The following is a 27,112-nucleotide window of genomic DNA, read 5'->3' on the forward strand; positions in this document are numbered from 1 at the left end:
AGACTGACACTGATTCATTGGTAATCCTGCAATACAACAGTGTTCTGTTTTCTTATTGCCTCTGTATAATTCTGATAATGTATCCTTATGAACTGCTGTAAAACTGTGATCTAATTCGGGGGAAGGGACGGTAGAAACTCTTCAGCGAAACCTGGTTGAAGAACAATAGTAACCATATTTTAAAAAAACAAAACAAAAGACGATCATTATTGAAGACTTGTAATGGTTACCATGCATTACTGAGGTTGTGATTTCAGGTAAATAAAAATACATAGCATTTGAATTGTCTGCTTCTTCCTTTTATTATTGTACTGAAGTTATGGTAAATGGACTGGTTCTTCCTCTACTCTACCTGAGCGCTCAAAGCTCTTTCTACAGTAGGCTTCATGTACCCGTTCATACACGCACTTTTTTCTGTGCTTGAGTTCTAACATTCACACTGATGCACTTGAAAGCAACATTGGGTTAGCATGTTGCCCAACCGTATTTGGCATTCAGACTGGAGGAACCAGGTATCCAACCACCAACCTTCAAATTAGATGATGGGCTGCTCTACTTCCTGAGCTCACATTTTCACTGTGCACTACGGGAGTTTCTTCCTGTTAAAAGGGAGTTTTTCCTTCCCACTTCCAAGTAAGTGCTTGCTCATAGGGGGTCTCTGTATTACTGTAGGGTCAGACCCACTACTGTTGTGATTTGTGGATATATAAATTAAATTGAGCTGACCTGAACTTTGTGGTTAAGAAAAAAGTCAGCTACGGAATTACATTACACGTTCGCCGTATGTACGTTACTCCACTGGGTGGCAGTGTTAGGTTATAGATAGCAGTACACCTACACGATCAATAACACCTGCTACACAGGTAAAATTCAAATGAACCCAGAAGCTGTAATAATTCTTAATCTATATTAACTGCTCTTAATAAAAATGTATAAAGCAGCGAGAACACTAGCAGTAGTGGTACCCTGTGTTTCCTGATGTATTAGATGGGATATGAGTTCAGATTTTACTAAGAGCCATTAATTTATGACAAACTACAGTAGTGTATTTGAACTTGCTTGGACGGATACATTTTATTTAAAAGACAATTAAAGCTCAATGAAAACCAAATATGTGTACCCCAGCTCTGTCTCTTTAACCAGCAGACTCACTGTGGCTCTGGTCCCTCCCATTCTTGCAGCCCTCCAGTGCTACTGGCCTGAGATGGGAGCGCGCACAGCGGCACTTTCACGGCCGAAGAAACGGGATAAATCTGGAAGGGAACTGATAAAAAAATACCACATAGGTGCTGTGGAAAAATGGGATAACGAAACGAGCAATATAATTAATACCGGATCCACCGCTTGATCCCTTCCCCTATTAAACAGATGTTGTCGTGGCTTGCATTTTGCGCTTTTTATCCATTCTCCTTCAGCGCTGATGGTACAAAGGCGCTTGGTCAGGACCAGCAGCAGCACCTGGGATTACAGCCATATGAATGGGCAAGAGTGAATGAACCGCGCACAAACCTGGGATGGTAAACACAGACAGCGAGTGAGTAAACCAAGCAGGATTAAAACACTTTCTTTCTTTTTTTTTCTCCGTGGGAAACAGACCACCAGTGTCACCCAGCGAAGACATACTGTCATTGTTTCGACGCTGATTTAGGGGAGAAAAAACGATTCAAAAGTGGCCTTTTCTGGAATAATGCACAAGAATTATGAACTCGATTACAGATTTTTATTCATCTCTATATCTCGCACATTCCCTAGTTTTTCTGTAACTGAACAGCCGGTTTCTCTTGTTCAGAATGGGATGTATTGTTGCGACTGCGCAACCTAAGACAAGTGTGTGCAATTAGACTGTGTGCTTGTGAACGGGTTACCTTTAACCATTGTCACTGCTACTGGAAGTGGCCATTGTTGTCGATAAGGAATCTGTGGTGATCGGAATAAAAACAAAGGAGGGTAAAACAGTGCACACTTGACATCACCCCCCGCCCTCTGTTTGTGAACCAGAGCTGGTCACAACCCCCCCACCCTAAAAATCTCCACATAATATGGTGGAGCCGGTGGGATTCATTGAGGCGTGGAAGGCGCAGTTCCCAGAGTCAGAGCCCCCCAAGATGGAGCTGCGGTCTGTCGGGGGCATCGAGCAGGAGCTGGAAAAGTGCAAAGCATCCATTAGACGCCTGGAGCAGGAGGTGAACAAGGAGCGCTTCCGCATGATCTACCTCCAGACCCTCCTGGCCAAAGAGAGAAAGAGCTATGACAAACAGCGGTGGGGCTTCAGAAAGACACCTTTGAATGAGGGGATGGACCCTGCAGCCACACAGGGTGCTGAAATCCAATCCCAGCAGCCACACATGCAGGAGACTGGTGTAGTTGGCATAGGAGGAGGTGGTGGAGGATATGGTGGTGGTGGTGGTGGTAGTGGGGATAGGAGCCGTTTTCAGCCTCTAGGAGATGGATCTGGCAGGTCCAAACCCAGACCTCCACCTGCCAGGAAGTCAGCCTCCCACGGTGATGGCCTGGAGTCAGCCTTTGATGTACCTCAGCAAGCAGAGTCAACTTCCTGCGACAACCTCGATGGCCTGTCGCCATCAAAGCAGAGAGGTGGTGTTACTGTGTCACCCCGCAGGCCCACCCTTCCACCCCCTGACAAGGACCTTCCCACTGACCCCAAGGACAAGCTTGGAATGGGACTTGGTGTGGCAGCTCTTAGATCCAACTTTGAGAGGATCAAACGGGCGAACTCGCACTCAGCAGGTGATGTAGCTAAGGGCCAGGAGAAGCAGCCGCTGCCACCACCACCGCTATATACCAACATGGAGTTCCACCATGACAGGGGTTTAGTCAGGGTCAATGACCGTGACGTCTCTGACAAGATCAGCTCACTAGGCAGCCAGGCCATGCAGATGGAGCGAAAGAGATCCCTTCACTCCCTTCCAGGTAATCTGGCTACGGTGGCAGGGGAGCTCCGTGCCAGGCCAGTCTATCGAGGAAGGTCCACTGAAAGCACCTGTGGTTATGATGCAGAGTATGAAGATGGGGAACCCAATCAACGGCATTCAGGAAGGGCCAATGGGGGAAAACCACCTCCCCCTCCTTGGCAGCCCTCTGAGTTCCAAGCCTACTCCAGCGTCTATGTTGGTGGGGTGATGATGGGTGAAGGTGGCAGTGGAGATGGACGAGGGGGTGGTGGAAGTAGCAGCAGTGGAGTCACAATGAGAGAACATGGTGGATGTGATGATCACCTTCTGACCTGGCCTCGTCGCTCCTATTCCCCAGGTAGCTTTGAGGATGTAGGTGGAGGTGGCGGTTATACACCGGACTGCAGCTCCAACGAGAACCTGACATCCAGTGAGGAGGACTTCTCCTCAGGTCAGTCCAGCCACGTCTCCCCCAGCCCTACCACTGCTTTCCGCCGTCCCTTTAGAGAGAAGAGCCGTTCACCCTCTCAGAACTCCCAGAACTCTCAGCACTCCTTCGACAGCAGCAGCCCTCCAACGCCACAGTCCCAGAAGCGTCACCACCGGCAGCAGGGAGGCCATGTGGTCATGTCTGAGGCTACTATTGTGAGTGTTCGCAAGACTGGTCAAATCTGGCCACCTGCTGCCCATCATGACCTCATGCCTCACTGTAGAACATCCCATGACAACAGTTTCCATGGAGATCACATAGGTGAGTGGTGGCTGCTGTCTGTAATATATGTTTTGTTAGCGGTCAGGTGGGCTGGAGGGCGAAGGACATTGTAGGACATCTTTCTGTGAGGAGGGAGGGGGGAAAAGAGTGAAAGCTTGAGTGAATGAGTATTATTTAGTCATGCTGGAATTATGTTGGTATGTTTTCATTTTTCTTATGCATTTTTAGACCCTTCTTCATGTAATTTGTATTTCCTCTTCAAGCCACAAAGCAGCCAAACGTTTTCGTGAGAGATACTGTTAGCACAATTTTGTGCGTGCATGCAAACACTCTGGACTGTGTGTCCTCTGGACAGCCTTGCGTGGGAGAAAGATGAAAGATCCACCTCTGCTTATTTCTGGAATGTGTGTCGGCTGGGTGAACAGTAAATGTGGTCAGTCTGCGTTGAAACGGCAGGTCTAGCCTTTCCCAGATAACTCTTGCGGCTGTTAGTATGGAATTCGAACAACTGTCTGTCTTCCTGCCTGTCTTTCTTTCTTTCAGAATTTCGAAAACTGTCCCTGAACCACAGCCTGAAACTCTTCACCGGCAGAACAAAAGAAATCCAGTCTTATCTTTCCAAACAATTATCTACAATTATCTGCCATATACCTAACAGCTAAAGTGCAGCCTTCCAGCTATGGCACCTGTAATAGAAACCGCTAGCAGAGAGATGTGCAGCCTGGAGCTGAAATCATGGGTACTGGCTTACTGAGCTGTCATGCTGAAGCCCAGCAGGAGTGAAGTGTGTTGCTTTGAGGAAAAGCACATTAGGAGGGCACAGTTTACTGTAATTGCGCAGTAAAGTTTCCATTTCAGAGGCTGGGCCAGGTCACAAGAAGGAAAAGCCAAACACTGCTTGGGTAGTTCAAATATTTGATATATATGTATATTTTTCAGATATAGATTGTTGTTTACCAAGGTGTGGTTAGCTGCACGTCCGCTCATTTTGGAGTGTTGTCTCACTGGTTTTCTGCAATGGAAGTGAGGAGTGTTTTAGCACTCACTTGTAACAGATTTAGGACTGGCATCCTGCTTGACCAGACAGGCAGCAGGATGCTGGCATCACACACGTGCTCCAGTGCCAGGATGAACTGGAAAGACAGGAGGAGGTAGTCTGATAGATGGTAAAAAGGGAAAGAAACACAAGCAGTATTATACAGGGGGACCAGAAGAATTGAAAGTTAAAGAGAAAGTGTGAAAGCAAGGAAAGTTTAGGAACAGTGTTAACAGCTGTACAAGTACGCAAAAATGTAGCTAATCTAAGTAACATTTCTGTCTACCTTCATTCTCGAAAGCATTATTGTGTGTATACCAGTACTGCTATTTGTCTTAATATCCTGAATGTTGAACAGGCCTCTTTGCATCTATAATTCATTTATTTGAATTGAACCACTGACACAGTGGTCCTGGTGGGATCAGCTAAAATGCTTTTCCAGGCCGGATGCGATCGTCAAGGTGCGTGATTGCATCCTGTTTCAACAACCACGCCAGAAATACTTGTAGTGAAAGGAAAATACTTTTTGTTTTAAAATAGCAAGTAGCAGTTTAGAGCAATGCTAAGCTATTGGCTCTAGCAATTAAGATGTTAAGATGTTTTCATTTAGCAGCAAAACCCAGATAGCTAGTCCACAGCAAATGGCTATGTTATCTCCAGCTGGTATGTTTAGGATTATCACTCCACTGTCTGCCCTCTTTGTTTTAGCATCTTTTCCACAACAATGAGCCCTGCGGGAAATTAGGCGAGCCGGAAAAGCAGGGATGGAAATGCAGGATGGGGGTGATACATTTAGTGGGATAATCTGGAATTTGAGCAAAAGATAAAAAATGATGGTTAGACACCCTGCGGGGATGTCTTGTTTTCTAGTTGGGGTTTAAGCTGAGGGCAGATACATATGATGTTGATAACAGTGAATGTTGCATCATGTTTGGGCCCTTAGTGTGTATGTTTTGTTTTTGTTTTTTTTGACAGGCAGGTAAAGGGATAGTAAAGGAAGTGAATGTGTTTTTAGTGGCCGGCTGATTATAATGAAGAGCGGGATGGTGTTGTGAGGAAGACTGAGGGAGGCAGAGTGCAAGGCAGAGCTGTCGTTTCTCGCTTCATTGGTCAGGGATGCGGGGGCTGGAAAGAGGCACAGATGGGAAGAACTCTCCCGTTGTGTAACAGAAACACACACCCAGGCTCGCACACAAAGAGAGACATGCTTGATGCCCACTCTTATACCTTAAAGTTGGAGTGCTTTTAGAAGTAGGTGTAAACGTCCACTATTTGATCCATTGTTGTATTGTGAGATAATGCCGACTGGCCAGGTCATTGTCTTCTCTTCTCTTCTCTTCTCTTCTCTTCTCTTCTCTTCTCTTCTCTTCTCTTCTCTTCTCTTCTCACAAATATAACAACCAGATCTTTTGAGGATATGACCGAGTGAAAGATAATGGCAAAAGCAGGGAAGATTGGCAGGTTACCCCTCCCCCCCACCCCTTCGGCTGCTTTTCATTTTTGAACTTGATTGAACAAATATGAGCTCAGCAGTATACCCTCAAACATTTAATCATTCATCCTGACTTAGACTGACACATTTCTTTTACATTTTGACTTTGAGTTTTCTAATTTGCTTTTACAGCGAGTACAGAAAATCGAATTTAATACAGTAAAAATGAAAAAAAGCTACACAAAAATATGGGGACTCTTGGAGGTCATTTGGTTTATGTATGGTAAACCTACTGATGGGGATTAACTGATAAAACTCACATTTTTTAGCGGTAGCAGGAAAGTGTCCCTACTCAGGTTTTGCTCCCCAGCCCAGCCCCACCCACACATCTCACCCACTCAAAGTTTTTAGAGGTCAGTTCATTAGAGAAAGTGCAATGATTCTTGTGCTGCCCAAAAAATGGTTAGTGTCTTCATACATTGTTTCCATGAATTAATCTGAAGGAAAGTCTGACGAAATGTTTTGTTTCTAGCGTAACCCAGGTTCTCTGAAAACTGAGTGAGATATATCACTATGGGGGAAGCGCCTTCTGGCATGACCAGTCACGGAAGCGCCGCTACCACCATGTCTGTCTGAGATAAATCATTTCAAGAATACGGAGTCCCCCATCACCACTTTAAAATTGCCCCTTGCGCTATACCAGGCAGGATTTTCTTACATTTGCCCATGCAAGTGCTAGCTGGGTTTATTGCTGGGTTTTGCCTTGGTGTCAAAATAGTGGGGATCAATCTTTGAGATCACCAACACTTGCAAACGCTGCTCAGGGATTCTACCTGTATAGCATTGTTTTCAGAAGTTGGTGTTTGCCAGCAACGCTTGTGCATGTTTGACGCCCATACATGCGATGCAAAGGGGATGGAGGGTTTTCACCGAGTTCATCAACCCACAAACATTTTGGCAAGTCCAGGTTATGATGTCCCTTACTTTGCTGCCACCAGTGTTCCCTGGACAGATCCAGTGGTTGCCATAACTACTAATGCTCAACTTTGACAGCCAGCAAATGGCTATATAAACACAAGCTCAGTTGACGTGCTAACTTGATAAGGTGCGGGAATGCAACAACACAACAACCTGTTACCAGAAAAATCTTTCCAGTAATCTTTCCTGAACCCACAACAACCCACATTCAGGGACTACCTATCCTGGTTCAGAACCGCTGACGAACTCTAGTGATCGTTACTGGGAAGAAAGTGAGAATGCCTGATGTTGGGTCAAGAGATCCGTGTGGGATAGCAGGGATAGCAAAGGACAAACCTAAGAAAACTTCACCCACTGTATCTGTCCTATTTATAAGTACTGCATGCTTTATGTGCAGGGATTATCACAAACTAACCATTTTAAAGTAATTGCATTTCTTAAACTCTCTATTATAGAAATGAATAGGTTAATACCTTTTTTAAAATCTGCATTAGGATGGTGCTAAATTTTACACAGGCAACCAGTCGTATTAAGAAACCTGTGGTAGATATACAGTCATGTGAAAAAAGTTTTCCTTTGACTCTGTGCAGTCCTGTGAAAAACTAAACGCACCCTTTGGAATCCAGAGGAATTAAGAGGGTAAATGACAACAAGATGCTGCTAATCAAATGCACTTGAATAACTGAGTATTAGCAAGTTTGAGCACCAATGTAATAGCAAAACTTTTGTCATTGCAAATACGTATTAAAACATGTGTAGGAGAAGACAAAAAAACAGTCATATAGAAAAACCATTCCTGAGGGCAAAAAATCTGATTATGTCATCAGTGTCTGTCTGCGTGCATTTCTGGATATAATTCTAATATATTTGTCACCTGAAACACCATAATGTGAAATGCATACACACAAGATCCTCCCCGTGAAATCAGAGTTAAGTGTGTTGCCTGTTTGGCTGTCGCAAATATTGCTCAGCATCTTTAAATACTGTAACAAACTAGTGATCAGTGGAGTGAGCATTGTGAGAGGGAAGCCAGAGAGGATCTGAGAGGGGCTGTATGTTTTGCATCATATGATTCAGCATGTATTTCACATATGTACAGAAGGGGGAGAGAAAATGGAAAGGAATGTTTTATAGTATCCTTGTGTAGCACAATGACCCCCTTTTTCACACGGGGATGGCAGTGACTATAAAAAAGATGCATTTAGCATGTGTAGTTGAGTGAACTGGGGAGTGAAAGCAGGCTGCAGGCTTACAGTCAGGCCTTGAGTGGTTGAAGGAGTAGTGGAAAGAAGTATGAGAGGATAAGGAGAAGAGGTTGGAGGCTGAAGGAGGGGAAGCCAATCTGCCTTTCTTGCCAGCTGGGTGCTCAACTCAGCCTTTCATTGGCCTGGCTGCACCAGGCCAATGAAAGGCCTGGCTGCACCCTTTGTTCCCTTGGCGAGATCAGTTTTGGAAGAAGAAATCTTCTTTGCTAGAAAAAAACCCCAAAAGCCAAATAATAAGTATTTACTGATGCGCAAAGATATGTAGGTATGTAGATTGTTGAAACAACTTTCATATTACAAATGATGTATTTTTATATTTTATTTGTGCCACAGTGGACATAAAAATTTATCCCTTTTTTTGTTATGAGGTGCTTACAGAAATAAAAGCTTCCAGTAACATCTTAACCAATATAAATTACAGCTTTTAAGAGATTACATAAAAAACCCCACCAGATCCAAACAATATTCTGTATACAAAATAACTTTACACCACAAATTCTTACCAAAATATGTCCCCAAACCACCGCATGCATGCCACAGATCACCGCTAATTGATTCATATGCATTCAAATATATAATGCGGATAGAGGTAGAGTTTCCTTGTAGTGTTCAGTGATGATGTTGCATTGCTGTGTTTCTGATGTAAGAGTCCAGTCTGGCACAGAGGCTGGCCTAGAATTGCTTGGTTGGCACTGGACAGCAGGGTGGAGCAAGTCCAGCATCTCCCCAAAGAAAGTCAAACTGCCTGGCTTGGTTTGTGAGCCTGGAGCCTCCTGTGTGTATTGTTGTTTGAGGTTGTGTGTGTCCGTGTGCACTCGCGTGTGTGTGTGTGTGTGTCCGCTGTCCATGTTTTGCAGGCTTGGGGACAGTTTTGGACATTCAAACCAACCTTAGGGTGAAGGGAAGCAGATTGGATGATCATAACTGAAAACTGCAGACAGACATGCAAAGTCAAACACACATAAACAGCACACACTCATATCCCTCCACAGGGTAATTACTTTTCCCTGCTTCACTTAATTCTTCTTTTTGTATTTGCTTGTGTATTTCCTATGTCAAGCATCCAGCCGCAATCTTTTCTCGGCCGCTGACGGCACTTGGAAAATCCCTGTCATAAACTTTGGTGACTTGACCCCCCCCCCCCCCCCCCTTTATTTTTTTTAAAAACTCCCCTTACTTTTGAACAGTGGCCATCTTGGCTTCCCCTAACACAGCCCGTGCTGTCCCAGTCACTCAGGTTATAATTTTGATTGGCCACACTGCATGGAAACTGTACTAGTTAGCGTGCACAGCTCACCACTTACCACAGAGCTTTGTACTTGCAGTATAAGTGCATGCTGTTGTGTGTTTTCTGGTGTTTTGCATATCTTCGGTTAGCTGCATGGGTTATTAATCACAGCCAGGTCTCTAAGGGGCCAGGTTAAGGTGGTTGAGACCACAAGGCTCCGTACTGATTTGTTTACACTCATTTACTTTTGTCTAGACATAAAGGAGCATGCCACCTATTTATGTCAAGGTTGTGTTACTAGTCACAGAGCTCGCTATATAATTAAATATCTCAGTTTAGAGAATAAGAAAATTACTAAATAACTAAAAACATGTGAAGTGAAACAGTGACCATCATGTTTGTAAGACATGGAAACGCAAACACAAATTTACAGTGACATAGTATTAATACATATGATTTCCTGAGAGAAAGCTTATGTGAACTAAGCAGAGGGGTCTAGCTTGCTGTCTCTTGTCAGGTGAAAATAATTCGGCAATGTAAACCTCTTTGTAACCAATTTCACACGATTGGCTGCTGACTTCCTCCAACAACCACTCATAACCGGTCAGAGCATACACATTTTTCTCTTTTAGCCGGTGGCTGCCAGATGGTCGCTGGCAGGACTTTAGACCTGTGTGAGTGAGGCCTCATATTCCGTGTCTACTTCCAGGAGATAGTTTGACACTGTGACCAATATAAAGCCACATTTTGATCTCAGTGAGAGCTGCTTTATTAACAATGTGAGGCAGATAAGCCTATAGTGCTGTGATGCATTTTCACGCACATGTAATAACTGGAAGCCAAACAGTGTTGCTTAAAGAGCAACAGAAACCTCTCTAGTGATTGAAATCTGTAAGCCTTAATCGCCACTCTTCAGTCAGGGTATTAAAAATTGCCTAACATTTTTACTTTTCCTCACTTAACACAGCTCATATTAAAGCATTACAGCACCAATGCATCATGTCCTATATGCTACACTTAGGATTGACATGTATTCACGTTTAAAAGTCATACAGAAACGTCCCACAGTGAATCGTGTGTTATTGGTGGGCTTTAGCCCAAGATTTTTAGATCGGTTACCCCTGACCTACAGTGGTTACAGATTTAATACATTTATATGACCATTTTCCCTTCTTTGCCATTTCTTATACTGTCTTTGTTTTGTTCTTTCCAGCAATGCTTCATTAAAACATCTGCTTCTGGTTTCCTTTGCTTGGAACCCTTTAGTGGCACTTCACTTCTCTGTCTTTATTCTTCCTGGTTTTCCACCAAGCAAGGGGAAAAGCAGAGAGACATCAAAGTCAGGACACCCCTCACAGTGAGGCCTCTGTGTGTAATTGTTGAATAGGGGTTTACCTGACGAAATCTCTGTAAAACAACACAATCAGTGCCAGCTGTTAGCAGCAGGCGTTCTTGTTACAAAGCAGAAAAAAACTCTTCCCGTGCACCTGCATCTGACTTTTCCTCCAGCTATGTTTCCATACATGCACTGTGTGTATGTGGAGTTTTTTTTTTTTTCAGTGTACCAGTGTAAGATGCACTCCTACCACCTCCTGCAGCTATACCCTTAAAGGCTTATAGTTCTTCAGAAAATGGCTTTAGTTACATTCATAGTGTTAACCACAGTCCTCCATCAGAACTAAAGAGGGTTAAGCTCTAAATAGGTTGTAATATCCCCTGTCCTCGGCTCCCTGAATGCCCTCAATATCATGCTGTCTTTTGTCTAATATTGCAAAAAGAAAAAAGTGAAGGACATGTTGTTTTCAGAGTGAACTATTACATGTGGTTGGTTCTTGATGTTACCTCGGATTCAGCAAAAGAAACAGCCCATATGGAAAAGAAATAGAGAAAACTTATAAAAGACTTGCATCAGATTTGGCTTGCTTCATATAGTGAATCATATAAGGCTTATATGATTTACTCATGAAAGTGGCCACTTTCTTATTACTTTCATATATTGTTTTAGGAAGTATCCAAAACATACAAGTTTCATTTATATAATTTTTCAAGGGATCTTATGTCTGTTTTCACTCTTGTATGCTTTTCATACAAGTTCCACACGAGACAGATACAAACTTTATAAGATTAATATATATCTTTTCCATATGGGAGAGAAGGTGCAGAAAAGTCTAAAAATTCATGAAAATTTTGAAATTGTGAATCTTAAAGGGTGAAACGGAGAGAGGAAACTCTTCAGGCATTCCAAGCTTTCTGTGGCTGCAGATGATTAAGAGCCGTCTTCCCCTCCACATTCCCATGTTTTCCCTCAGACTGTGCTTCTATCAAACACGCATGGAGGAAGACATCATTATCTCACAGCAGACGTGTTGCTCGGTTTGTTTTCAGCTGCATTTAATCTCAATTCAGTATGAAATCTGACAAAACAGGCTTCGAGCCTCATTGACATTCACAACATGTAAGAATAACCTGAAAAAAGAAAATGAGCAACAAATGACATCATGCGCCTGTTTCCCTAAAGGTCTTCTCTTGCACTTTATTCATCCTCTTTATCTCATCACCCCCGGCCTTTTCCCATTTGCCTTTTCCTTGCCTGCCTCATTCACTTCATCTGAGCACCATATAAAGTGCTGCTTCTAATTTCTTTCTATTTGAAGCCAATTTCCATCTATATACCATCTTACAGCTGAGGCAGATGCATACTGCTAAAATTGACAGAATGAGCTCACCAGGATGGCTTTTAGTAGATAAGGCTGACTGCTCTGTGCTCTGTACAAAGCTCACTCATAGAGCGCTGTTTCTTCTTTCACAATAGCAGTTCGTGTACAGTGTTTGAGCAATATTGGTTATCTTCAATGACATAAAGAAGTAGACTATGAGCAGGGACTATGGACTATACCAGTAGGCTATAGGCAGTCTACTGGTAAACTGTGCTGAATAAAATCCAGTATCCTACTTTCTCAAGAGTTCCACATTGTCCTCTGATAGAAATGCTTGAACATACAAGTCAGTCCAGGTGTTTTTGTCAGTCTGAAATGATTCCAAATTGGAACAATTGATCCAAACCCAACCCCCAGCCCTCGGTTGGAATGACACATAAAAGAAAACAAAGAGCTCATTACAGCCAGCCATTCCCTCTGCTTGTCCTGTTACACTGCGGGCTTTCTGCATACTTTGAACCTGTCAGCTGGCTTGCTCTGTTTCTTTGTGTGTATGCATGTACTTGTGTGTCTGTTTTGTTTTTTCCCCCCTTCTCTTAGGCTCTATAAGACTGTGTTTAACCTAAGTAGCAAGACGAGTTTGTTTAGTCAATAGTTGTTGTAAAGTACTGGCCAGGCAAGGTGTAGGTGTGTGTATGCATTTTATTTTTTATTTTTTAGATTTAATGATTAAAATATTCCTGTGTGGATATTCTGGCTAGTATTACTTATACAAATGCTTCATTGAATGTCAGCACACAGCAGGATTATAACAAAATGTAGTTACTAAGAAAAAACTAAAAAAAACCGGAAACTCCAGAAACTATGACAAACCTTTGTAAATAAAGCAAACACATTTTTACCAGCATCATGTCCTGTAACAAGGATGTCATGCTGGTGTGTATTAAGCAGCATATCAGATGATTATATCAGCGAGGCTCTATTTTGTGGTGCCAACATTCTGTGAAAGTAGGAGGTGGAGAGATTAAAACTAAAAATACCACCTCATCAAACTGATTCGAGTTGGACTCCTGACCCAGATGTTTACAGACCAGAGCGAACGAGCAGAAATGACTTAACCACATTTTTCAGTCCATCCTTTTTTTTTTAACTGTCAGAGTGAAAGGGAAAGTATTTATGAAGACAAGTTGTGTTTTAGAGATCTATTTAAAAAAGGTATCTGGGTATAGGCAGTGGCAAAGGATTTGACTGCAGTTCTTTCAAAGGTTCCTTTTGGACTTTGGTTGCTTTTTCTCTCATTTTCAGTCTAGTCCATGAATCTGGCCAGTTTTTTGTTTACTAAGCCACTTAACAAGGACCTGTGAGTCATTCCAGCATAAAAAATACAATTAACTCAAGGCATGAACCAGCATTGTGTTTAAAACATAGCAGGCAACCAAAGAACCAATTTTATTTTGTATCTTTATGCATTTTGTTATAAAAACTAAATTAGTTCTTATTTCCTTAGAGGAGTGTAATAAAAAAATACCAAAGCCACACAGTTTCACAGACATAAAATAGCATTTTCCCCAACAAGGTGATTTCCTAAAAAGAATCAGCTGAAAACTTGGTATATCTTGGCAAATGTGTAGCATGTCCTCAAAAAATGGACAAAAATGGATAAACCCGAGAGATGCCTCTGGTCTTTCAGTTGATTTGTCTACTGTTCACCAAAGCCTCATCAGAAATGGTCTCAGTGGAAGTGTGGCTATCAAGAAGCCATTGATCCAAGTAACAGGAAACGGGGAGGAAAAGCTGAGGTGTCCCAGATTAAATAAAAACTGGACTGAAAATCAGTGGCACCAGGTCTTATGGAGTGATGAATCCAAATTTGAAATTTTTTGGTCAAACCATCTGTAAAACCTTGTGGAGGCTCTGTCATGATTTGAGTTTCATTTCAGCCAGCGGTGTTGGGGATCTTGTCAAGAATATAGAATTATAAATGCAGAAGTGTACTGTCCGATTTTCATCCGTCATGGAATACCATCTGGAAAGCATCTGATTGACAGTGGCTTCATTTTTCAGTAGTGTAATGACCCCAAATGCACTTCTAATGCAGAGCTTTGAATGTCCTTCAGGATGCACTGAGAATTATTCCTGAAGACTCGTTAAAGAAATTAGGTTTGCCTAAAAGAGTTCAGGCTGTGTCAGGAATAAAGCTGTTCATACCTGATACTCTTGTGCATTACTGTATTTCTCCAGTTTTTATGCATTTCAGTGTCATTTTAGGACAAAGAAAAATTAAAACTTAGGATAATGTCCACATCTTCAGAGACACTTTATTAGGCACAAAGAGCAAAATATATGTGAAACTGACTGCAATGTGACTTTGTCAGTTTTGAGAGGATGAGGATCTGCCCAGTTTAACAGACATGTGTTAAATGTCAAAAAGCAACCTTTCGGCAGATGTGAAGAGATGTTTGAAATCCCATTATGCTGTCTCTCACTCTAGCTCCCTTTATTGTCTGTTATTCGTTGAGCTGCTAGTTGCAGAGGGACTGGATAACTGTAGGCTCCTGGGGAAGATCAGATTTCATGTTGCGATCCCCCTCCCCTTCATCCATCTCTTCCCTGAATGCCCTTCGGTAACATCTTTCCTTCTGTGAAATCTCTTTTATGTCACTCAATATCCCTTTATCCATCCCCCTGACCATTTTGCTCTCTCCGGCTGCCTCTCTCATTCAGTGCTGTTCAGCCTGGAGCGCACTAGACAGTACAAATGCTGATTTTTAAGCCCAATTTGGCCATGACAGCTGATTTTCAGCTGTGGGGAGACGGCACTTGTCTGCAAGAATACAGAACACATAACTACGGATAGTGGCAAATGCTGTTTTTACAATTTTAATTTGTTACCTCGAAGTGCAAACATGATGTTTTCAAAAGTGTCCCATAACAGCAAGTAAGAGAAATCTGAGTGTTATCCTGAGCAGGTTAGAATGTGAAGTGTGTCTTCAAAAATCTCTTATTAATTGTTCAAATTTTAAAAACCTTTTATCTGCATCAGCATTTTTTCTTTTCTACATTTCTGCTCCAATCCAATGTTAGTCTTATTTTTTTCTGACAGGCAACACAATCCAATCCAAGACTTCGTATATGTGGATATAAGAAGTCCAACTGTCCAGCTTTTTCTGTTTTACCTGTACATAGCTCTACGACAAGTCTGGGTAATTTCCCTCACAGCACTTCAGTCGTAATGCGTGATATCTTTAAGTCTTCAACAGAAACCTTGTGCAAATAATCCTGATGGCAAGAAAACAAAGTCACAGTGAAGGCGTGTGATGTTTGCACTGGGCTGATACCTTGTCCCACTTACTATAAAAGTCAAGGAGCCAATTTGAATCAAACATAAGTACATCTAAAAAACAAAACCAGGAAATTAAAAAGACCTCTCTAAAATGTCAGGTTAAGCAGAGCAAACTTGCCAAATAGCTTATCTGACATTGATCTTACTGATGGTTTACAGAAACTGAATTTGGATGCAGGAGGAATGGATTATGAAGCTATTCTGCATGCGCTGCTTTGTTGTGGGATTCTGAGCTTCCTCTGTTATGTCCACATGGAGTCCACATGGTCAAAGCTAAACCCTGTTGTGTGTTTAGCTTTTTTCCCCCCTGCCATTCTTTATCATGTCTTGGGTCTTTCTTTCTTTCTCTTTGTTTCCTTTTCTCTCTCCGAGTGCTCCAGTTTTACATACCACACTGTGTCATTTTCATCGCAGCTCTTTCTCATCTGGCCCACTTTATAGACCCACGAATACTCAGAGTAAAGTGGCTGTGACTGGCTCATAGTGACTACTCAAGAAGTCTTTTCTCAGCAGCATCTGTAGCACTGACATACTGTGGCTTGCTGAATTTGTACAGTGTTTATGTGAGTTGGTTGTAGACGCTTCTTAAAGTAAACCTTTCTAACCATCTCTGTGCACTATACAGATCTGTGTTGTTCACATTTATAGCTGCATATCCAATAATCCCACTCTTGACTTTTGACAAAAGGGTGTGTTTGCTTGCATGCATGCACCACTCTCTTTTCATCCATTATTGATGGTTGGGGCCCCTTTGCTGAAAAACTAGAAACTGACTATTGTAACACAGGGTGTCATATTACTCATCTCCACCCACCCACCCACCCACCCACCCAGTACTCAACCTAGTATGTCCGCCTATTCTAATTCACAGAAATAAAACAAACATACTTTTATAGAATTGTGAAAAAAAATTGTCTTAACACGCTGCAGTGATGTGTTCGGTTTGCAAACCGGCACGCCACAAGCCGAAGATTTTAAGTAAGTGTTTAAAGTGAAAGATAAAGGAAGTGAGTCATCACACTGAGAAGGTGAAACCAGAGAATATTTGTCCTTTTAACTAGAAAAATGAATTAGCCATCCATTTGTCAATTTTCTTAACCACTTATCCTGTTTAAGGTTGCAGGGAGGATGAAGTCTTTCCAAGCTATCGTAAGACAAGAGGAGTGGAAGCTAGCCCATCCCAGGGATTGAAAATGAAGTAGCTGATTTTAAAAAGCATTGACCTTCTTTTTAAATGCACAATCATCATACTTACTTATCGTCTGCTCTCTGAGAGTTTCTGACAGCATTAGAAGTGATGACTTGTAGATTACATAAATATGATGTACGTTTTATTTTGTAAAATAGTTTTGTGACACCAAGTTTGGGTCAGAGTCTCCTTCACAGTTAGAATTTTCATGTTCACCATTTTTTATTCTGTATTTTCAACTGCAGTTCAGAACATGTTAAAAACAACATGCGACACACAGAAGTTTTACAAGCTTTGACTGAACACCAGTAAAGCTAAAAATACCAAGTATTATAATGTTTTTGTGTTTGTTTGAAAATTTCTTTCCTCCAAAATTTGTTATGGAAACGATTTATTAAACCCTAATAACACAAAATGATAAAATCTTGCTAATTCTGTTGTAGTTACAGAACTGGACATTTAGCACTACAGCTGATTGTAAAGTATATAAATATAGTTATAACTGCACTGAGTAACAAATTAGCATGCAGTTAAGAGCAGTGCTATGTGCATGTGCTTTCACGTGATTTCTTTTTGAATTGTAATGCTTTTGGTTTGGTTTTTGTTTAGTTTTTTTTTTTTAACTCCGTGACCATTATTATTGTGGTCATAATTTTTGAGATTTTAAATTAAGTTTGAGAGAAGAATGCCACATGTGCACTGGGTCCAGTATTTGAGTAGTGTTACTGGTAGTAGTAGTGGATGGAAAAGGCGAAAGAACACAGTTGAACCAAGGAACTCAAAAAACCCCCAAAAAAACACATGCAAAGATAAACACCCAGCAGAAACCCTCACACCTATATCACTATTTACTAAAGGCACACACTGCCACTTTCTTTAGGCTTTGTCATGAGTGTGTCTTAAGGAAGACTGCGTTTACCAGGCGCCTGTCCTGATGCAAGCACACTTTATGTAAATATCACTATCTGTAAATATCACTATATATCTGTCACTCAGGGGAACCAATGCTTCTGGTTCTCTGAAGACTTCTTATTCATGTGTATTGTGCATTTATCCAGAGAGCGATGCCACTCCCTGATGTTGATGCGCGAGCGCAAATATGTTTCTGTATTTACTGTGTAAATGTTTGTGCTTTTGCCTTGAGAGTGACTTTGCATTAAAAACAGAAATGATCTGTCTGTGGTGCCCAAAGTCTGCTCTTCAGACCAGAGGAAGGTAGAATAATTCTATTACTAATGTATCGTGCCTTGAGATATTTTTAACTCTATTGATTACTTAAATGAGTCAGTGTCCCATCAGAATACCTTTGTGCATCTTTTAGCAGTTGGCTGAAAGATGAATGGCCTCATCTGAGAAAGGTGATATGGTGGTGGTTAGGTGTATTTCCTGGTGTTGGCTGAAATTATCCTTAATTTTGACAATGCTTCTCTTTCCTGAAGTTGTCTCTTAAAGATATTACATCTGCAGTACTTTATACAGTCTTGAGCTACCCTTAATTCCTTAGGTAGTTTTATTCCAAGGAGCAAAAACTTTCTTGCTTTGTGAAGGTCCTTCACCCTTTTATTTGGACATTGGCTGCTTTTTTAATACATTGTCACATTACACGGTGTGCAGTGTGTCCTTAATAAAATCAAAATAATTTCAACAAGCGTGGCATAAAAAAAATGAAGTGAAAGGCCTAAAAGCTATGTACAGCAGATGAACAGTATTTGAAAGTGGTGCTTTAAGAAAAAGGAAAATATTCAGGAAAGTCTTGACACAGGCCTTAAGAGATGCCTCTGACTGGTTGATCCATTTACTGTTTGCCAAAGCCTCATCAGAAATGGTCTAAATAGAAGTGTGGTGGTAAAGAAGCCTTCCTTCAGGAAGGGAAATGGGTAAAAGAGGCTGAGGTATGCCACATTACACAAGAGCTGGACTGAATATCAGTGGCAACAGATCTAATGGAGTCATTTTTTTTTTTGTTCAAACTGTCATTGTTATGCACGGAGCAGGTAGAACACGGTGGAGGCTGTGTTATGTTTTGGATTTACATTTCAGCCAGTGGTGTTGGGGATCTTGTCAAATTATTAGAATCATAAATGCAGAAAAGTACCATTATCATTAAAGCCAATTATCTGATAGGTAACAGAGCGCTCTTACTGTTCTTTGATACTGATGCTTATCACTCTTAGCGGTCATAATCTAATAATATGAACTAATTTGGTGTAAAACAAAGAAAAGCACATTGATACTCTGGCAAGCTCATCACAGATGCATTCAGTAGCTACACCACCTCACATTTTCAGTGAGATAGCCGGCTGGAGTGCACTGGACATACAGGTGCAGCCACTTTACTGAAGCAAACGTGCACACAACTTTGGATTTATGGAATTTGCATTTGTGTTTTGTGAAGTTGCCGTTGTTACTCTGTAACTCCTGTCAGCTCCTCTTCTTACATGCAGTATTTTGCATATAGAGTAGCTGCATTTTGGTTTATATAATGAAGCATAACGGCAGAGCACATAATGTAATCACGCAGTTACGCAACATCCAAAGTGGCATGTGTTGACAACAGCACTTTTGTCATTGTATGAGTTCTCTCTCCACTGTGGAAACTTCCAGTGTTTTACACAGTAAAAACGAGCTTTAATGAATTGATTTAGCCTGCCGAGGTAGCAATGATTATAGTGAAAAACAGAACAGACAGAAAGAGATTCACCTCTGGCAGACACATTGTGGCATCTGGCTTCAAGGCCTCCGTTGCTCCAGTGAGGGAAACAGATGTGTTAATGTTATGAAAGTGTGTGTGTGTGTTTGGGTGAGTGCTCAAGCACGTTTTTGGATCCAAACCTCTATCTGTGTGTGTGTGTTTATCTTTGTCTGTTTAAGTGTGTGTTTTACCCACAGTGTGACCATCCAAGAGTTGCATTACCCTCTATGTTGGATACACAGCTGAATCCATAAATATCTCTTCCTGTCTCGCTCACTCGGTGAACACAGGAGCCTTGTGATTGATAATTGTGTAATTGCCACTTACAGATGCCTCTCACAGCTCCATTGTTTCCTTGGTTACATGTTGTAAATTACAGACACACTGTGGTCTCAAACTGCCCCCTTAAATTGCTGTTGGTCTCAAACAAACAAGTGTAGAACATGCACTGCGAGCATGTTTTAGAAGAGACCGAAGGAGCACTTCAGAGGCTTGCATCTACATTCTCCAGTCGATGGCAGTTGCCCTGGTCATAGGACAGAATCTGTATCACATTGACTGCCAGTTATTTGTGAAGACTGGATTAAGATCCACACAGGGAAGGAAAAAAGCTGTTCATATAAAGAGGAAGTGCAAAACAGTCTGTCACGAGTCACGAATAAAACTTAAGTGGCGAGTTTCCAAAAACACTGAAAGAGAATTACATCCCATCTGTGTTGCTTGGAGTGTTGACCATGGTTGCTAAATCTCCACAAAACTGCTTTTGTGTGCTAAAGACTATGACTTCAAGATGATTTGTAGGAAAATTTTTAACAAGGTGTCTGAGAAATTTACAGTGATACATATTTTAAAAAAGCCACTCCTGACGCAAAGTACATTTTAAAACTAATTATAGCTATGTTTCATGTTCTGTAAGTGTGCTGGACCTTTTTAGCTGAAATCCACAGGCTTATAGCAAACTGTTTTCTACTCTGTATTTCCTCTGTTGCTGTGTTTCTGAAATTCCTTTCTCAGCTTAGGCTCTTATGTAAGTGAATTAGCTAGCAGTGAAGCGATTAATTTTTGATTTGCTGTGTTAGAGATCAGAAAATAGCTTGCTTTTGCTTTCCAGCCAAGGGAAAGGGTTTAAACATGAAGTTTGTAATGAATTTGCAAAGCTTTATTACCACATCTTTTTGTGTTTGTCTCTGGTGCTCTCATTATGAATCTCTTAGCAGCCTTGATATGAGCTGTTAACTCATATGGTTATGGTGCCCACATACTTTAATCATTTAGTGATAACCCTCAGCCGTCATTTTGAGATCATTGTTTGAGAATGCAGAGTTCACAGATGATAATTTATCTAATATATTTATATTTTTTAGACTTGTATTTTTTTATGGTTTGGTTCCCCTCTAAAAAAGTTAACGAGGTCTGTGCAGCAGTACCAACTTATGTATTATAGAACATCTGAGGCTAAATTTGAAAGTGTGTATATCCAGGTTTTAGGAGGTTATTCTGTTCTGGTGGATAAACTGGTATTGACTGTAGGCTTTCTGTTGCCATTTTAGTCACAAGGCCTGTTCTCTTGAGAAATAGAAGCTATCTGCCAGTGAGGCAAATATCCCCTGTGTCCCTCTGCAAAACATAAATGGATGTTTCACTGCTCAGATTGATTTTTGAGTTCACTTTAAGGGAAACCGAGGTGAGATTTAGGTAGAAATGTCAAGTATAGATTGTCATTTGGAATGTTAATTATCTAGATCTCTTTTTTCAATGCTATGTGAAACATGTAGCTACTAAGAACTCGGAAGCATGTATGCAGGAAAAAGGGGTCTCAGCTCTGAACAAGGGGACTAATTATCTTACTTTTTGATGTGATTCTGAAGGAACCTATCAATGTGTTGGCAGATAACTTATTTGATTGGTCACCTTGTTTGTAAGCACCCTATCGTTCATGGCATTTATGGCTTTGGTTTTAGTCTCTACCAGCTCTTTTCAGAAATATCTGACACTAACTGTTTAATGCTCAGTTTTCACCAGCTAGTTGCTTACAGTATGTGTCTGCCATTTGATACAGAGTACATTTTCTGTTTACTTTCATTGAAAACAGACAATTTTACTTAATGCATATAAAAATGATGCTATATCTAAACGTCTGTTAGCCTTAAGTAGAACGTTATCTTTGCCTCTTGGTTCTTACTATGTGTGGATGAGCTGCTTGAGCCCTGCTAGGAGTGAAAGTCTAACAAAGAGGCAGTTTAACCACAGCCAGGATGGTATATATGGTCCATTAGTTTTACATTAGTTTTAAATGCCCATGCACTGTGTTGTTTGTCCTGTTTGGGGTGTCGGCAAATTAAACTAATATACAAATCAGAATAAAGATGCAAGGAGCAGAGATGGTGAGCGTGGATGAGTTTAAATACCTGGGTCAACCATCAAAAGCGACAAACGGTGCACAAGAGAGGTGATGAAGAGAATGTGGGTAGGGTGGAGTGGGTGGAGACGAGTTTCGGGGGCAATTTGCAATAGAAGGAGGGTAGCAGCAAGAGTGAAAGGGAAGGTTTACACAAGATGGTAGTAAGACCTGTAATGATGTATGGTTTGGAGACAGTGGCACTGATGAAAATGTAGGAGGCAGAGCTGGAGGCTGGAAGATTTTAACTGTGAGTGGAGAATGTCATTTTCACTAGTTGGTTCTCAGCTTTCGTGGATACAAATTCAATATTATTGTTGCAAAATAAAAAGAGACAATGTGTTTAAAGGTGTATAAAAATGTGCCATTTTTAGCATGTTGTTAGGTGGCTGCCAGGCAACATGATGATGTCAATGTATCTGATAAAGATCAGATCCTTCAGGGGCCAAGTTTGGTTGCTTAGGCCCTGATCGTGTAGGTGTTATTTGTGGACAAAGAAACCCACAGATGGACAGACAGAAGTAGATTTCCTGTATTGTAATACGATTTTTAAAAAATAATGATTAGAGCCATGAGTGAGAAGAACCACTTAGAATAGCCGCAGCGTGCATTTGTCTGTTCAAGGACATGCTGATATTTAAATTTTATACCATACAGGAAATTATGACCAAACCATCCCTCTTCCTGTACTGGGTACGTCTGGTATACTACCCACCGTATACTACCCATTTAATGATTCTGGAAATACCTTCTGTGTTGTGGAGAAATCTAACAACTACTGTCTGGCTAATATTTACTGTTACATTATTATGGATTTATGCTATGTGGGTGTATTTGTACTTGGGTCTGGATGGAAGCAGCAGCAGGCAGCGCTGCTATTTTTTGACACTGATGTCACTCGTCTTGCCTATGTGAGACTGATTCATGGACCTCAGGCGGAACATTTTAAGGGACAGCATGGGTGGGACGTCGCATATTAAAGTGTGAGTGTGTTTAGTCATGTCCTCGTTGTTTGCTTGAATGAGAATTATTCTATTTTTAATCTGGTGCTGTAATGTCAAGCCAAGGTGGGGAACATCAACTCTGCAAAGAGGAAAAAGAAGGTGAAAAAGGGTTTTTAAATAAATTCATCAGACAAGTAAGGAAGAAAAGGTCTGCGAGGAAAAGAACTACAACCAGCAGAGTGATTATGACATGAGCAAGTGCTGTGAAGCCGTTTCAGACTAGTACACAGCATAAGCACAATTAATTTTGCTCAGGAGGCAAAGCTTGTTATAGCATATTTAAGACATGTACCTTTTGTTGAGTCAAATAAAACAAACCTCGGTCCCATATGGCTGCTAAAGAAACAATCTGGGTAATGCAGGTACTAATTTAGATCTCAGTAACATCTGCTGCAGTGTATTGGTGGGACTTTTTCTATTTGTTAATAGCGAAAGCCTGACTCATCTGTTTAAAAAACTCTGTTGTATTGGATTTTCTGTTAAAACTATACATTTTCAGGGTTGAGAGATCCACTGTGTCTGTCTACTGACTACATTTGTCAGATTTATTAGGAAGAAACACAATAAAATTCCTAGAAAAAAAAATCTAATAAAGATACTGTATTAAATGTCTGTTGTGAATGCTACCCTACCAGATTATAAAAACATCTTCCTCCACTATTCTCCACTATTTAATAAGATAAATCAGGTCAGATCAGATGGATGTCTTCATCTTTCTGCACTCCTTGCTAGCTGAGGAATTGTAAAATACAGGGTGTATCAAAAAGAATCATTCGATTTCAGTTTTTTGACTTGCTCTGTGTTAATATACAATAACGTTTGGATCAGGAAAATGTTTAATTTTGTGTGCCTTTTTGGTAACGCGCTCGGTGTGTAACGCCTTTTACAATGATAAATCACTGTAGTTGGTTTACTTTCTAACAACAGTGCTAAATTACGTTAGCATTGTAGCGGATTTAAACTGAGCCTCCGCTAATGACAGTGGATGTGTTACAGCAACAAAAATGGAGAAAGCTGTAAATTTTGCAGAGCTCCACAATAGTGTGTGTCTGTACGCGTGGGTGTATTCACATTAGGGTTGCAAAGGGGCGGAAAATTTCCGGTAAATTTCCAAAAAGTTTCCGGTAAATTTCCATGGTAAGTTAAGCTTGGGAATTTTGGAAATATTCCATACTGGAAACTTTCCATGGAAATAATGGGAATTATGGAAATTAATGGGAATTTAGGAGAACTAACTGGGAATATATTATTTCCAAGCATAAATATAAACAGAAATCATAAGAAAACCTCCATGCAAAATGTTTTCAACAGATATTTCAACAGATTTATTAGTAAGTACAGTAGAATAGAACACGTTTCAATAACTTGTTTCATGGATGAATAAAAACAGAAATGTTGAGTTCAATATTACCATCCCCTAACCCCGCTCATTCAAAAATGCCCCCTGTCCAAAAATCTCCACAAAGTCCCATCCAAAAGGTTAAATGAAAAATGCCACTTATCCTCCAAAACGTCCCATTAAACATGCAAATCTTCCTTCAAGCAATCCTCTTTTCTCATTTTTGCTCAGTCAATAGACTCTTCCTGGACCTCATCATCATCCAACAACATGTCCACTTCCTCAGCATCCAACTCTGAGTCTTCCTCTTCAGTGTCACTTTCCAGCCTTGTTGAGGATGGCTCTGTGTCAGGCTCAAAGAGCCGTAGGTTTGCCCGAATGCCAACCAGCTTTTCCACTCTCACATTTGTGAGCCTGTTGCGAACCTTTGTGTGGGTGTTCCCAAACAGTGACCAGTTGCGCTCAGAGGCGGCTGATGATGGTGGGATTTGGAGGAGGATGGAGGCTACAGGTGCAAGGGCCTCAGATTCACATAGTCCCTTCCACCAGGTGGCTGTAGATATGTGCTGGCATGACTGCCATATTCCATCCCCTTTCCAAAGGCCTTGCTTTGCCAAACTGCCTAGAACTTTGCCTTTATCGAGACCCAGGTGGTCAGACATGGCTGTAATGACCGCATAGGCACCGTTGATCTCTTCCCCAGAAAGTATGCCCTTGTCATATTTGGGGTCCAGCATGTATGCTGCTGCATGCACTGGCTTCATGCAGAACTCCCTCCGCTGTTCCAATGACTTGACCACAGCCGTTTCCTCTGCTTTCAGTAGTAGGGAAGTGGGCAGAATTGTCTGGATTTCTTCTTTGAGCTCTGCAAAAAGGCACTGGACATCTGACAAGATGGCACCATCCCCCTCTATCTTCGCTATTGCTGCTGCAATAGGTTTGAGGATTTTCTGACTGCTAGATACTCTTTCCCAGAACACATCATCCAAGATGACCTTCTTGATGTCACTGTCGATGCCTACAGACTGGGATATGGCCATCTCTTGCAGAGACTCCTTTCCCTCCAGAAGGCTGTCAAACATGATAACAACACCACCCCATCGCGTTATGCTGGGAAGCTTCAGTGTAGTACTCTTGTTCTTTTCCTTTTGCTTTGACAGAAATGTAGCGGAAGTTACTTGTTTGCCTTTAACATATTTCAGAACTTGCTTCGCTCTCTTATTCAGAGTGTCCATTGTTTTTAGTGCCATTATGTCTTTTAGGAGAAGGTTTAGTGTATGGGCAGCACAGCCAATAGTAGTTACATGAGGGTAGGTCTCCTCCACATGTGCCCAGGCAACCTTCATGTTGGCTGCGTTGTCAGTGACCAGTGCAAAAACCTTATCTGGTCCAAGGTCATTGATGATCACTTTTAGCTCATCTGCAATGTATTGGCCTGTGTGTCTGTTTTCCTTTGTGTCTACACTCTTGTAGAACACAGGCTGAGGAGTGGTGATTATGTAGTTAATAATTCCTTGTCCCCTGATATTGGACCATCCATCAGAGATGACTGAAATACAGTCAGCTTGGTCAATGGTCTGTTTCACCTTTGCTTGAACTCGACTGAACTCTTCATCCAGTAGATGAGTAGACAATGCATGTCTGGTTGGGGGAATGTATGCTGGTCGGAGAACATTCAAAAATCTCTTCCAGTACACATTGGATGTCAGCATCAGGGGTGAGCCATAGATTGCACGAGCGAAACACTCATCTGCGTTTTTCTGGCTAGTGTCATCCATAAAATCAAAGAATCCTCTGATGCCAGAGGGACCAGGAGCTGATGAGATTCTGATACAGCTGAAACAGATTCATTTTCCCCTTGAGTGGAACTCCTGGCTGCTGCATGTATTGGGTCTTGAAGAATTTTTTTGCACTTTGCAATGTGCTGCTGCATTTTTGTGGCATTCTTCACGTACGTTTTATCACAATACTTACACATATATACTAGGGGTGCAACGATATTCGTATCGATATTGAACCGTTCGATACAGTGCTTTCGGTTCGGTACGCATATGTATCGAACAATACAACACTTGTAATTTATTTTATCAATTTTCCTTCTGACGATGCTGTCTGTGTTGAGCGCTCAGTGAATCTGTGTTCGACTACTCCGCCTAGGCTGCACTGTCGAGCGCAGATCCACTGAGCGCTCAACACAGACAGCATAGTCAGAAGGAAGAGCGCAGGGCAAGCTAGCGAGACAGAAGTTAAGCTCTCCTTGCAACAGGCAAATTGAACCTCATTCAGATCTGGCGTTTGGAATTATTTTGGTTTTCATGTGACGTATGACCCTGAAGGTAAGCGAGTCATGGACTAAAGTAAAACAGTATGTTGGATGTGCCATGCAATGCTCAATTACATTGGTGTGAACTAGTGTGTTAGCGCAGTTAGCTCGTTAACGTGTTGGCCGTCTAGCCCCATGCACGGAGCGATCGGCGGTAGCTCGTTAACGGAGATTTGCCGTGTTGTGGCGTTAAGGTCATTTCAACGAGATTAACCTGAAAGCACTAGTGGGAACACAACGAATATGACTGCACATTTACACCGACATCATCCTAGTGCAAAGACAAGTGGAAGCAGACAAAAAAAAGCAAGCATGCTACTAACTTTAGCCGAGTCATTTAGACAGCTGTTAGCACATGATTCTCCTTATATGTTTAATATGCTGCTGAGCATATAGCCCAGAAGAAGCGGGTAGTATAGCTTTTATTTTGGAAAGAGCCATTTCTCTGTAATAAACTCTCTTTTCCAAAGATGAGTGATTCCTCAATCAGATACAGGGCTTGCAATATCGCTAGCCCGACGTCCCGGAGCTAGCGATTTTTTCAGTCGGGCTACCAAAATCTATCTCTTTGTCACAGTCTGGCGAGGGCAGACTGTATGAATTG

The 27,112-nt window shown here is 41.5% G+C and overlaps 1 protein-coding gene across 1 annotated transcript in view; it reads left to right on the plus strand.

Moving 5' to 3' along the window:
* The first annotated feature begins 1,199 nt into the window (after nt 1–1,199).
* LOC308392793 (breakpoint cluster region protein-like) overlaps nt 1,200–27,112 on the plus strand; it is a 94,861-nt gene continuing 68,948 nt past the window's right edge. Inside the window, exon 1 of the mRNA XM_080876023.1 lies at nt 1,200–3,663. Within this exon, the coding sequence (XP_080732149.1) occupies nt 2,040–3,663 (1,624 nt within the window). The 5' untranslated portion in view covers nt 1,200–2,039. The remainder of the gene's footprint in view (nt 3,664–27,112) is intronic.

The sequence above is a fragment of the Rhamphochromis sp. 'chilingali' genome (assembly GCF_963969265.1).
Source record: "Rhamphochromis sp. 'chilingali' genome assembly, chromosome: 2".
Taxonomy (NCBI): domain Eukaryota; kingdom Metazoa; phylum Chordata; class Actinopteri; order Cichliformes; family Cichlidae; genus Rhamphochromis; species Rhamphochromis sp. 'chilingali'.